General features: G+C 42.4%; 1 protein-coding gene across 2 annotated transcripts in view; it reads right to left on the bottom strand.

The window, feature by feature from the left end:
* Nucleotides 1-13,974, bottom strand: part of ATP8A2 (ATPase, aminophospholipid transporter, class I, type 8A, member 2) — a 720,462-nt gene extending 706,488 nt beyond the window's left edge. For both annotated transcript variants that reach the window (XM_006894116.1, XM_006894117.1), the window contains exon 1: nucleotides 13,836-13,974. In XM_006894116.1, coding sequence (XP_006894178.1) covers nucleotides 13,836-13,936 — 101 coding nt within the window. In that variant the 5' untranslated portion in view covers nucleotides 13,937-13,974. The remainder of the gene's footprint in view (nucleotides 1-13,835) is intronic.
* Nucleotides 13,975-14,231: the final 257 nt, after the last annotated feature.

Raw genomic sequence — 14,231 nt, 5'->3', positions numbered from 1 at the left:
TCTATGAGATGGATTGACTTGGTGACTGGGGTAATCAGGATGGGTGTGTCAGAGGCAGTGCGGTTGGCGCAGGATAGAGCAGGGTTTAGGGCTGTTGTGCATAGGGTCGCTATGAGTCGCAAACGACTCGACCACACATAACAACAACAACAATTTCAAGAAGCCACGGCTGGCTTGTTCAAACCCTCAACATTTTGGTTTATAGCTAAGTGCTTTTTAAGCACTGCACCACTAAGCTTACACACCAAACACTGACTGAACAGAGGATATCTCAGATGAATCTTAACAACACCTCAAATTCAATACTTTTAGCTTCACTCACCATAAAATTCTAAACATATAAACACTGTTGTTGAATTCAGTTCAAAATTCCTTACAAAAGTGGACTGACACATCTTTTTCCCGTGAAGCAGCTGCTGGGTTGGCACAGGAGTCAAGAGCTGGGCTACTAACCAAAAAGTCAGTGGTTTGAACTCACCAGCAGCCCTGCAAGAAAAAAGATGGGCCGTCTGCGTCTATAAAGATCACAGCCTTGGACACACAATGACGCAGTTCTCCTTCATCCCACAGGATCAACATGAATCAGAACTGACTTAACAACAATGGGTTTACCATGAAATAGTTAAGTATAAATAAAACATCTATAATTTCAGTCTTGTAAAAAGGCCAGCTTTCATTTTAAAAAGTAGGTCAGTGTTTAAGCGATCAAAACCAACCTCATGGATGTTGGAGTTCAGGAAATTTCTTTGTGAACAAAGGCCAGGCCTCGCTCCCCTTTTGTGCTCCCCAGGCATTGTCACTCTTGAAAGGGTTGCTGATGGGCCCTCTTGCAGAGAAGGCTGTGGCTCTCTATCTAGTGACTCAGCAGTAGAATAAATACTTAGAACTGACTTTCTAGATAACGACACAAAGACACACATAACCAAATCACCATCACAGAACTTTCTGCAGCCTACATGACTACCTGCTTTCTCACCTTTTATGCAACAAGGATTTATGCTGTCAACCCAAAGGCAGGCAGTTAGAATCCACCAGAGCTTGAGGCACCAAAAAAAGATGGGCAATCTCCTCTTGCACAGTATACAGCCTCTGAAAATCTGCTGGAAGTTAAGCTAGAAATTGATTCTAACTCAACCATACATAACAACATGCAATACATCAAGGAGTCCTGGTCATGCAATGGTTAAACGTTAGGCTGTTAACTAAAAGGCTGGTGGTCCAAACTCACCAAATGACTGTGGGAGTAAGCCCTTCCAATCAATCCATTCAAATACTACAGCCTAGAATTTAAAGTGAGCACAAACCTCAGGTAGGTATCCATTGATTCGAACAATCAGCCTTGTAAGAGCAGAAGGGCAGCAATTGTGCAGCAGCACAGTTCAGAAGGCAAGAATGGATAGAATGGAAAGGTAAATAGAAACTAGTGTCATGGGGAAGAAGCAGAAAGAGTGTAGTTATGTGAGTACTGTAGTTCATGTAAAAAAAAAGTGCATGAATCATTGAACAGAAAAATTAACTTGCCCTATATGGTAGTGGTGGTGGTAGGTGCTTTCAAGTAGAGTACAATTCATAGTGACTCTATAAACAATACAGCTGAATCTTATCCTATCCTGTGCCATCCTCATAATTTCTGACACACTCCAGCCCATTGTTAAAGTCACCGTGCCAACCCACCTGGTTGAGGGTCTACCTCTCTTTCACTGACCAAGCATGATGTCCCTTCTCCAAGGAATACCGTTTCCTAGCAACATGCCCCAAGTATGTAGGACAAAGCTTTGTCATCCTTGCCTCCAAAGAAAGAGCATTCTGGTTGCACTTTCACCAAGGTTTGTTCTTTTGGCAGTCCATGGGATCATGTACATCAACATCACAGCTCAAGGCATCAATCCTTCTTCTGCCATCCTTATTCATTATCTAGCTCTCAGGTGCATAGCAAGTGATTGAAAAAATCATGGCCAGAATCAGGAGCACCTTAGTCTTCAAACTATTATCAGTGATCCTAAGTACTTTGGAGAGGTCCCTAACAGCTAATCTCTCCAATGCAACCTGTCTCCTGATGTCCTGACTGCTGGTACAAACTGCTTTGTATACTTTAATTTAAATAGATAGATAGATAGATAGATAGATAGATAGATAGATAGATAGATAGATAGATAATTTTTATTTTTTTATTTTATTTTTTTTTCTCTATGAAGCAATTCACACCGGGTCATCATGAGAAGAAAATTGAACCCATTGCACCTTACAACAGCATGCAACCAGAGTGGATATGACACACACGCTTAATGTCTTCAATTAATGGGAATCTTGTCTACCACGCAGAGAGTATGCTTTCTCATCTACACAGCACAAGAGAAGAGTGAAGATATGCCCTCCCTCTTCCAGACCACCATCTGCTCAAACTCATGTCTGCTGTCAGCATAGGAGCAAGCCTTTCCCAAAGTTGCAGACATAGAGATGAGAGTCCCAAACTTTCTAATATAGAGAAGATAAAAGTCAATGACAAGAGTCAACACGCCTGGGCATTAATGAAAAAACTTTCATATTTTTATTTGGAGAGCATCCTCTTTCACCCCCCCCTCCGCTAACACTTTATGTCATCACAGTGCACCTTTTGAAACTAAGAAAATAGCATTCAAACTCAATGCCGTCCAGTCAGAACTGACTCCTACCTGCTGACGTCTGATGGGTTTTTCAGAGGCTGTAAATCACACTGGAGGAGATTGCCTACCCTTTTCCCTTGAGGCTGCTGGCGGATTCGAACTGTCAGAGAGCTACCAAGGAAACACTAGGGGAGTATTAATTAAACAACAGCTTTTATTTGAATTTCACCATTTTTCTACTAATGTCTGTTTTTTCTTCTGGTTTGGTTTGGGGAGAGGGTATTTGCTTGTTTCTGCTCTGTGACACTATTTAGGAATAGTCTCTTTCTTTCTTTCTTTCTGTATTTATTTATTTAATTGTCTCATTATTATTATTATTATTAATTTTAATGAAAATTTACAGAAACTTTGGATTTCCATTCAATCACTGTTGCACTTTTCTCCCTGCCCACCCCTTCCCCCGAGTTCGCTCTTCTCTTTGAAAAGTAAAAGAAAAATTCTTTTAACGTTACACGATCCACCCCCCCCCAAGTCCACTCCACTATGCAGCCTTCATTCTGGACTCCCGTAATGACAGTAATACTTAATATCCCTTTTAAACAGTTCTCTCCCGCATCTGTTACATTATTTCTCTCCTTAAAAAAAAAGGAAAAATTAAAAAACCGAACTAGATGTTATTCAGTCCATTCCAAATAACAAGTATGCCACATGTATCAGGAAAATTGTATTCTATAGGTTTCTTCAACGCTACTGCCTTCTGGGGGTAGATCACCTTTATTTGTAGGGGAGAGTGGGTAGATTTGAACCACCAACTTTTCAGTCTAAACTGAGCACCGCACTGTTGGTGCCACTCAGGGATGCCTTATTATCTTCAAGCGCAGATGCCATTTGAACTTCTGTTTCACAAATCCTGATACTTCATCCTTTTTTGGGTGTTCTGGGATGTAATCTGTAGGGTGTTGTGTTGCTAATTCAAAGCTGCCTCTCTGGTCCTCTTCAAATGCACTAGTGGCTCCTTAGGAGAAAGATGTATGATTTCTTCCCTGCCATTTAAACCCTCAGAAACCCAGGGCAGGGTCAGCCATAAGTTGATTCAGAATCAATGGCAACAAGAAAGCTTTTTCACCCATCAGAATCAGAAATTCTCCCAAATTCACAAAGGATACTAGAAGTTGAAAGAATTTAGGGATGGGAGATAGAGGAAATGGGTACTGACCACAGTGCTCTAATTAAGTCCTTTTATCTGTTCAGACAACTGGGAACTGGCATGGATGTTTCTCTGGTCAAATTCAAATCATGCTTTTTATCACCCAAACAGGATCTGCTTGATAAGAAATCCCCCTGCAAGTCTGTGCTCCTAGACATCTGCTGTTTCCTTAAAAACATCCCATGCAGAGCTGGCCCCTGGCAAGCACAGTTTGCTGTTTTTTAAAAATAGCTGTGGAAGACATGGAATGCACAAAGCCGAAGGCTTCCTAGTCTGACCACTACCGTCTGTTGGGCATCTGTGTATTCTGATCCAGAGCTCCGTCCAGCAAACATTCTAACTACAATATTTCTCCATGGCATCAATTGTGGCTGGCAGGGATTAATTAAGAACTCTACAGGTCTGGATTGCAGATTAACCAAGGATAACCAAACTAAACCAAAGCTGTTGTCACTGAGTCGATTCCAATACAGAAGGACGGAGTAGAAACGCCCCATAGAGTTTCCAATCTTTAAAGGTGACGGTCTCTATCTCCCAAACAGCAGCTGGTGGGTTCAAACAACCGGCCGTGCAGTTAAGAGTCAAGTGCTTAACCACTGTGCCCCAAGAGCTCCTTAGACAAGTAAACTTGTCTCTAAAACAAAACAGCACACAGAGAAGGAATATTACCGAGGTTCTTTTAGGAGCTCCCTTGCTCTTTTTCATTGCTCTGGTGGCATATGGTGGCCTTTGCCAACCCAAAATGAGATGGCTTGAATTCACCAGCTACTTTGTGAGAGAAAGATGATAATCTCCTCGTGTGCGATTTATATCCTCTGAAAACCTACTGGAGGGTCAGATATGAGTCACTCCCAACTTGAAGACAGTTGTTTGTTTTTGTGTACCATCAAGTCAGAACCGACCCACAGCTGACCCTCTTGTGGGTTTTCTAAGGCAGTTCATTGCATGGGAGGAGATTGCCCATTCTTCTCTCACAGAGCAGCTGGTGGATTCAAACCGAATACCTTTGAGAATGCACCTCAGCTTCTCACCACTAGGCCACCAGAGCTCCCTTGAAAGCTGTTGTTATGTGCCATCGAATCACCTGCAAGTCATAGTGATCCCACATGCGATAGCTCTGAACCCCACCCTACCTTGAGTCAATCTCATTGTCGCTGACACACCTACCTCCATTACCCCAGTTACTGAGTCAATCCATCTCATCCAGGGTCTTCCTCTCCTGCTCTGTCCCTCCACCCTTCCAAACATGATGTCCCTCTCCAAAGACTGGTCTTTGCTGGCAACATGCCCAAACTATATAAGACAGAGCTTCAAATTCCTTGCCTCCAAAGAACAGCTTGGTTTCATTCTCTCCAGGACAGACCTGTTTGTTCTCTTGGCAGTCCATGAAGAGTCAATACTCTTTTCCAGCGCCACAACTCAAAGGCATAGATTCTTCTATTATCCTTGGTCATTGTACAGATCTTTGATGCTGAGCAAGTAATTGCAAGGACCATGGCTCGGATCAGGCACACCTTAGTTTTGAGATTGACATCATTGTGCTTCAGTAATCTGGAAAGATCCCTGACAGCAGATTGTTCTAATACAATTCGTCTTCTGATTTCCTGACTGCTGTTGCCAAGAGCGTTGACTGTGAAACCAAGCAAATGGAAATTGTTAATAATCTCAATCTCTTCTCTATCATGATGCTGCCTCTCAGCTCAGTGGTGAGAAATCTTTGTTTTCTTGATGTTAAGCTTCAATCCATATAAAAGGCTGTAGTCCTTGACCTTCTGCACCAAATGCCTCAGGTCTTTCTCAGTTCCAGCAAGCTTGGTTGTGTCATCTGCATAATGTACATTGTCTACCTCCAATCCTGATGCCACATTTCTCCTCATAAAGTAGTGAGAGTCAAATTTATCAAACCCAACAGAGAATTGCCAAGAGCTGGAATAATGACGGTTTTTGTTTGGCAAATGGCTATTTCTTAAAGAGGAAAATCATCCTTGGAAAGGTGCAGGGTCAGTAAAATAGAAGAAGACCCTTTGCCAGATGGATTGACACAGTGACTATAGCATTGGGTTCAAGTGTGCCAGAGACGATAAGGATGGCATAGGGTTCAGATAGGTTGTTCACAGGATCACTATAAATCACACTCGACTCAGCAGCACCTAACAGCAGCAACAAAGGCATTCTCTACAATCAAAACACCCTCTGAGAAATAAAGATCCCAGTATGGTGTTATAAAACCACAACCCTACAAAGCTTAATACATAATCCCTTTTCTGTAAGAGCAACTTCACATTTTAAATCTACCTTAAGCAAAGCCAATAAAACATTTATATAAAGCCATTTTCCTTTCTGATAAGCCAACCTGAAGAAAATTTTTGCTAGCTCAAACTCCCACCTGAAGTGGATGAGTCATTCAGAACCTAGTACTGCATCCAAAGACACTCCTCACTTGCTCTGGATACTTTGTTTCAAGTTGGAATGAGAATCACCTTACAGTTTTGAAACTATTTTCAACAATATGCTGATAATCACATATGAAGACTGTGTCTGAAATGTTACCCATTCCTGTGATCACTAAAGTATTTCAACATATTGTGGGGGTGTGGGGAAACTTTTTATTGTGAGTTATATAAAAGTTTATAAACAAATTGCTTTTCTACTCAGCCAGTCATATAAATTTTGCCTTATGGCATTACTTGCAATACCTACAACATAACTGAACCCTTCCCACTTCTTCTCTGTGATTCTCATTTCCACTACTCCCCCTAGCCTACCCCTTCTTGCCTTCTGAGCTTTATCCTAGGCAAATGGTGTCCTTTTTATCTCATATAATTTATTATTCTGAGGAGTGAGTACCTCCTTGGTGTTACTGTTTTGGCTGAATTTTGAACCAAAATTTTGGATGTGTTTTGTTCCAATTTGAAGGGTGACTAAGGGTCACAGTCTCAGGGTTCCACTGGCCTCTATCAGACTGATACTATTTTATATTTTGAGTTTTGTTAAAAAATTTTAGAACATTTTTGCTTTAAATTTTCATTTTGAAATGCAGATATACAAAATTTAAAATTCACCACCAAGTTCCTCCAAATAAAATAACTTTTCCTAAGTATTAACCGAAAACACAAAAAAAGGAGATAAGATATATATATTTAGATAAGATATATTTTTTTTTGAGGGGAAGAAGGGCCTGTTAGGTGGTCATGCACAGTTCTATGTAGGTGGATTACTATTCTGCAATATTATTAGCCTCCACTATTCTGTTAGTTGCCACTAATTTCTGGAGAATGAATACTCATTGTCTTCACAATGAAGACTCTAGAAATCAATGCCTAGGAGAAAAAAAAATTACTTCTCAATTCTTCAAAATTCCAATTACTCAAAATTCATTAGCTTCAATAATGAAAATATTAAAAAGCCTACCACAGACCTCAACATCAAGCAATGAAGTTATTTTAAGTTTAAAATAGAAGAACAAGCCTTGAAGACACATCCATTTAAAATAGTAGAGAACTTTCCAGAATTATCAGTATGATTCCAAATTTGGAGTCACAAGGTAGCACCGTCCCAGGAAGTACCAAGGCCACACCCACCCAGGTGATTCCACTGTGGTTCCAGGGGTTCACTAGGCCCCACTTCCTTTTCCTGTCCTGAACTTAACTGTTTCGCTTCACAAACGTCTCATTGTCACAAATCCCTCTCTTCCAATATCAGTTGTCCGCAAAAGCCAGTGAGTCATAAATATTTACCAAGTTCTAAGCTAGACAGACACTGGACAGAGAAGAGATTGAGATTGCTAACAATTTCAGCTTGTTTAGTTCCGCAATCAACACTCTTGGTACTAGCAGTCAGGAAATCAAATGATGAACTGCATTGGGAAAATCTGCTGCCAAAGATCTCTCCAGAGTGCTAACAAACAACAATGTCAGTCTAGAGACTAAGGTATGCCATGGCCTTTGCAATGAAGTACTGTGTGTGCATCAGAGAGCTAGACAATGACTACAAATGACAGAGAAGAATTGATTTGGGTTGTGGTGCTGATAGTGAACATTCCACGGACTCCCAAGAGAACAAACAAACTGTTCTTGAGAGGGTGAAACCAAGCTGCTCCTTGGAGGTAAAGATTTTTAAGATCTGTCTCACATACTTTGAGGATGCTGCCAGAAAAGACCAGTCCTTGGAGAGGGACATCATGTTTGGAAGGGTGGAGGGACAGTGCAGGAGAGGAAGACCCTGGATGAGATGGATTGACTCAGTAACTGGGGTAAAGGTGTATCAGAAACAATGAGATTGGCTCTAGATAGGGCAGAGTTCAGAGCTATTATATGTAGGGTCGCTGTGAATTATAGGCAACTTGACAGCACATAACAACAACAAACTATACAAGGTTGAAATGGAAAAATGAGTACGAAAATTAATGTTCTTGAGACCCTCAGCCCCCTGTAGTGTGAAACCTTCAACAATATCAGACACCACTGACCCCATAACTCAGCATGAGCCTCACTAACCCTATGCGAGACCTCTTTTCCAGAAATTTCCATTGAGAAGCCAACAATCTAGATAGATGCCCCTTCCACTGCCCCTAAATTATTAATCCTTTCTCAAGAAAAAAAATTGCATTAAAACAACAAATCCACTATCAGCTCAGTTTAAAAAAAATCCTTTGACTATTCTTATCAACTCTTAGCACACATACATGGTTAAAGATCAAAAGTTTTATAAAACATCTTTTTTATTTTCCCTAAAACTTAAACACTAAAAGTACTAAGTTAACAGGCCCAACATGTGGTAATAGAGAAATAGGTTTTACAGTAGACTGTTTCATAAATGTCAAGTCATTAATACCAAAACTGATCTTACTGTTGTTGAGTCGATTCTGACTCATAGGACAACTCTCCATCGAGTTTCCGAGGCCATAAATCCTCACAGGAAGAGGATTCTCTCTCCCACAGAGAAACATGGTAGGTTCAATTCTTTGACTTTTTGGTTAAACAACCAGAGTTTATTCTATCACTGATCTTTTTTTTTTCCTTTGGTGAAAAAAAAATTGTATTTATAACTAGCCTGCTGAACTCAGTTTAGATGATCCCAATTCTGTTGGCAACATCCAAAGCATCAAAGGCGGGAGCATGTTGAACACAGGCCTTCTCTCCATCAGGTCTAATCAAAATGTTGACCTTGGCCACATCAATGTCATAGAGCTTCTTTACAGCTTGTTTAATTTGGTGCTTGTTGGCCTTGACATCCACAATGAACACAAGTGTGTTGTTATCTTCTATCTTCTTCATGGCTGACTGATGATGGCATAGTGGTCAAGCTTGTTTCTCCTGGGGGCGCTCTTCCAGGGGTATTTGGGCTGCCTTTGGAGTCTCAGCGTCTTAGGCCGCCAGAAGGTGGGTGACATGTAGATCTTCTTTTTGTTGTGGCTGTGGATGTTCTTCAGGGCTGCTTTTGCCTTTAATGACTTTGCTTTGGCTTCAGTTTTGGGAGGGCTTCCTTCTTCACTTTCACCACTATCACCATAGAAAGGCCATTATTATTCTTATTAAAATACCAATCAATCAATCAATCACCCTGTGCCCTAGGATAGCCTCTATTCCACAAACCGTACCAAAGAAAACAGCTCCCTGCCTCTCAACCACATTTACTTAGGATTTAGTCTCAACAAGAATAGTCAAGAAGGGTGAAAAATATAGTCATTCTGCAGTACGTCTAGGACCACATTGTGTAAGCCATGAACTCAGAAATCACCGATTTTAACATGTACTGGCACTAATTAGTGATAAATGTTGCTAACCCACTGCTGCTAGGTTGATTCTGACTCACTGAGACCCACTACTGGGTTTCTGAAGCCGTAAATCTTCACAGGAGGAGAAAGTCTTCTCCCACAGAGCTCGCTGCTGGTGGATTTAAACCACCAGTTAGCATCCCAGCATGTAAGGCACTGTGCCACCAGGGCCCGCCCTGTTGTTGCTAGCTGTAGTCAAGATGGTGCTGACTCATGCTGAGCCTCTGTATAAAGGAAGTAACATTGTTGTTGTTACTTTGTGCCATCGAGTCACCTGCAACTCATAGTTACCCTATGTACAATAAGCTCTGAATCCTACTCTATTCTGAGCCAATCTCACTGTCTCTGACACACCTATCCCTATAAACCCAGTTTCTGTGTCACTCCATCTCATCCGAGGTCTTCCTCTCCTATACTATGTCTATTCAAAATAGTTACCTAGTGTGATGCCATCTTCATGGTCATGGCTGATACACTTACGCAAAGCTTTAAAACAAAGAACACTGGACTCATCTGCTCCATCTTAAACCAATCTGCTGCATGTTCCTAGTCAGCCCCAAGAAAAGAACAAACGAAAGCCTATAGCAGGTACTGATGTTGGTCAAGTCAGAACTGACTCACAGCTGACCCTCCAGCAGGTTTTCAGAGGCAATAAATTACACAGGAAGAGATAAAATCAGCCTCAAAAGTCAGCTTTGAGTCATGATTGCAGGAGCAAGTGAGGCCTCACCACTAAAGTTTTTAAAACTCAGCCTTGCACAGAAACTACAAAACTTAGTGAAAAACAAAAGAGCCCTATTTTGTTGTCTAGGCAAGAAATTAGCAGGAACTAGAGGAGCCTGTGTGTTGTATTGCATTGTGTTTGGCTACTAACTAACCTAAAGGTCAGTGGCCCTAGTCCACCAGCCATGCCAAGGTGAAAGAGGGACACGTTCCTTCCAGAAGGTTGACAGCCCAGTGGAAAGTCAGCAAGAATTACAACCAATTCATGGTTGGTGGGAGTAATAAAAACCAAGTAAAAACGCTACTCAAAAACATACTAAAGCAAGAAAGACAATGCTTATAATTTTTATTACCTCTATAATGTTATCTTTTTTTAAAAAAACCCTTTGTCTTTTTAAAAGAAATCAAACATAAACATACGTGAGCAAATATGGACAGTGAGATCGTATTAGCAATACAAGATTCCAGACACGCTCTGAATTTTTTTCTTTTTTCAATAATTGCTTAAGTGAAGTATGCAGCACTCATTGCATAGTGGGTTGTATGCTGGGCTGATACTCAAAAGGCCAGCACTGTGAGAGGCGAGATGGTCTGCTCCAGTCACAGTTCATCATGAGTCAGACTCGACTTGATGGCAATGGCTTTGGGTTTGGGATACAATTCACACTCCACATAATACATTCATTTAACCTGTACTGGTCAGTGTTTCCTGTACATTCATAGAGTTAGGCAACTACCTTTACAATCACCTTCACATTTTTTCCACATATGCACATTAGCAGTAACTCTCCACATGTCAACAATCATCCCCACTCCACTCAGCCCCTCCCCAGTCAATTGGCTGCTTCCTCTCTCAATAAATGTGCCTTCTCTGGATAGTTCATATTCTTGGAATCATAGCATATGGCATCATCTTTTCTGTCTTTTTTACGATCATTGTTTCAAAAACCATGTATGTTGTTGCCTGCATCAGTACTTCATTACGTTGGGGGCAATAGAAAAACAAAACAAAAAACCCAGCCCTTTTTATTGTGATTTGGGTGAAAGCTGGCAGAACAAATAGGTTTTTCCATTCAACTATCCTTATCCATGTTTGTTTCGTGACATTGACTGTAGGGATTCATTATTTTTAATGGCCAAACAATATCCCCTCATATCAATAATCTCATTTTATTTATTCTTCCTTGGTAGGGGAGCTATGGTGGTGTGAACCTTATTGTTGAGTACCATCGAGTTTGGACCCTCCAGTGGGTTTTCAGAAGCAGTAAATCATACAGGAGGAGCTTGTCCATCTTTCTTTCCCACTGTCCATATTTGCTCATATATGCTTATGTTTAATTTCTTTTAAAAAGATAATTTAAAAAAAAAAACCAATACTATATGGGGGAGGTTGGGCAGGGAGAAAAGTGCAACAATGAAAGAATGGAAATCCAAAGTCTCTGTAAACTTTCATTAAAATTAATTAAAAATTATTTTTAAAATAAAGAAAAAGAAAGATAATACTATCAAAGAACCATGGTACCATGCTGTGGTTCTAGAGAGTTCAAATCAACCATCGAGTGGAAGAGAGCTAGCACTCAGCCCTTAGTTAATTCTGACTCAACGAGTAGCCCATTCTTATCAAGCAGAAGGCTGGCAAAGGAGAGGAAGCTCCTCAATGAGATGGACAGACACAATGACGGCAACAACAGGCTTAAGCGCAGTGGAGATGCCGACGGTGGCACAGCTCAGGCAGGGTTCCGCTCTATCCTACACGGGCCACTATGCTTCGGAGCTGACTCTACAGCATCTAACAAAAACAATTATTTCTTTTTGGGCTACAAGAAGGCAAATGACGAGATATCCTGGGCCATGTTAAAAAAAAAACCAAAACGTCAAAGTCAACCAAGAACCACACAAATGCAGCTCCTAATGGCCTCAGAAGACAGACAGAACTGCTCCATAAGGTTTCCAAGGCTATTACTGTCATGGAAGCAAACTGCCTCACCTTTTTCCTTCAGAGAAGTTGGTGGCTTCCTACCATTGAACTTTTAACTAGTAGCACAGTGCTTAACTCACTATACCACCAGGGCTCCATTAACACCAAGATGATGGCTCTTAAAATGAAAATAGCATTGGCTTAATCTAAGAGGTGGACAATGACTAAGAACGACAGAAGGACCGATGCCTTTGAGCTATGGTGCTGGAGAAGAACATTGAACATACCATTGACTGGCAAAAGAACAGATTAATCCTGGAGAGGGTGAAACTGAGCTGCTCCTTGGAGGCAAGGATTTTGAAGCTTCATCTCACATACTTTGAGCATATTGCCAGGAAGGATCAGTCCTTGGAGAAGGACATCATGCTTGGAAGGGTGAAGGGACAGCACAGGAGAGGAAGACCCTGGATGAGATAAATTGACACAATGACTGGGGTAAGGGGGTTAGGTGTGTCGGAAATGATGAGGGAGGGATAGAGCAGGGTTCAGGGCTGCTGTACATAGGGTCACTATGAGTGGCAAGCGACTTGATTGTACATAACAACAATAAAAACCACATTCACTAAATAAACTGAGGTCTCTCCTCCACTGTTCTACCCCAAATCCTATCAAACCATAATAGTGCCCAATAGTGAGAGTCCTTCCTGAAAGCACCAGGCTCACCCAATTGGTCAAACACTAACAAACAAGCACAAAGTTCCAGCCAAACCTCTGACGACAGAATCTGGCATTGGAATCCACTCGAATGCAGATTTATCAGGAACCAATATAGGCTATAGGACTTAAATGATAGCTGAATGGCCACTGTGTGGCTGAGCAGTGCACACTACATCATCTGAAGGCAGAAAGTTGTCCAAGCATGGAAGTTTAGTGACATCTGAAAGCATTCTAATACCTACACTTAAAGAACCAGTGTGGCATGGCTGGGAATGTGAGTTACATAGTCTGACTGGCCTGGGTCCCACTTCTGGCTTAGCCATTTATAGCTCTAAGGTCGTGCATTATCTAATATCCTTGTATACCCATCACCTGAGTTAAAGGCATTAATGTCTCTCCAGGCCTTAGGAAAATGCAGCGAGCTAGGACAGCTGGAGCACCTGGCACTGTGGCCTGAAGAGACATTTAAATGTTCACTCTGTCCATCTTTATGCTAACTCGGTCTCCACAAGAGGCAAAGTTTCCCAGGAAATAAAGCCCTCTTCATAAACGGTGTGGGCCATTTAGAACGGAATGGGGAGTGTCTGTGATCCGTGAGATTCCCATATAAACCACTCCCCTACATTGCACTCTGCAAATTGCTAAGGAGCGCTCCCAATGTGGCCTTCTTGGGGGATGGGAGAGACTTGACTTGGTAAGCACAGGGGTTCAGGGGCACGGACTAGGTGACAGGAGAGGAAATTGTTCCCTGGACCCCACTGGAAGCCCAGGAGGGACTGGAAGGTTCTGGGAGGGCTGGGGGAGGCGCAGGGGAAGGAGGATGCAGAGAGGGGCGGGGACTGGACAGACCCAAGCACAGCACCTTGGGCTGGGAAAGCGGCCTTCTCCTACCTGATCTGGTTGTCACAGAATTTGTTGAGATGCGCCTGGTTGAGGTAAATGGTGCGAGCTGGTGCCTCCAGCTGGTCTGCAGTGGACGTGGCCCGGGACATCTCATCATCTGCCTTCTTGTAGCCCGAAGACGAACAGACAGGTCCTGCGGACAGCAGGCGTGGGCGAAAAACAACACACAAAGAAGTCAGCTCCAGGCCCCGGGCAGCTGGTCTGTGGTGGAGCCCGGGAGGATGCTCGGAGGACTGTCGGCTGCGGGAGGAGCCCCGCGGGGGATGCTCGGCGCCGCACGCTCCCGCCTTTGTACCTCCGCTCCCCAGAGACCGCAGGCCCCGCCCCGCCCCGCCCCGCCCCTGTCCCTGTCCCCTGGCGCCTCCCCCCGAGGCCACCGCCTGC

This window comes from Elephantulus edwardii, unplaced genomic scaffold, assembly GCF_000299155.1.
Source record: "Elephantulus edwardii isolate Elephantulus edwardi_28Jun2011 unplaced genomic scaffold, EleEdw1.0 scaffold00135, whole genome shotgun sequence".
Taxonomy (NCBI): Eukaryota; Metazoa; Chordata; class Mammalia; order Macroscelidea; family Macroscelididae; genus Elephantulus; species Elephantulus edwardii.
This window is presented reverse-complemented; position numbering and strand designations above follow the sequence as displayed.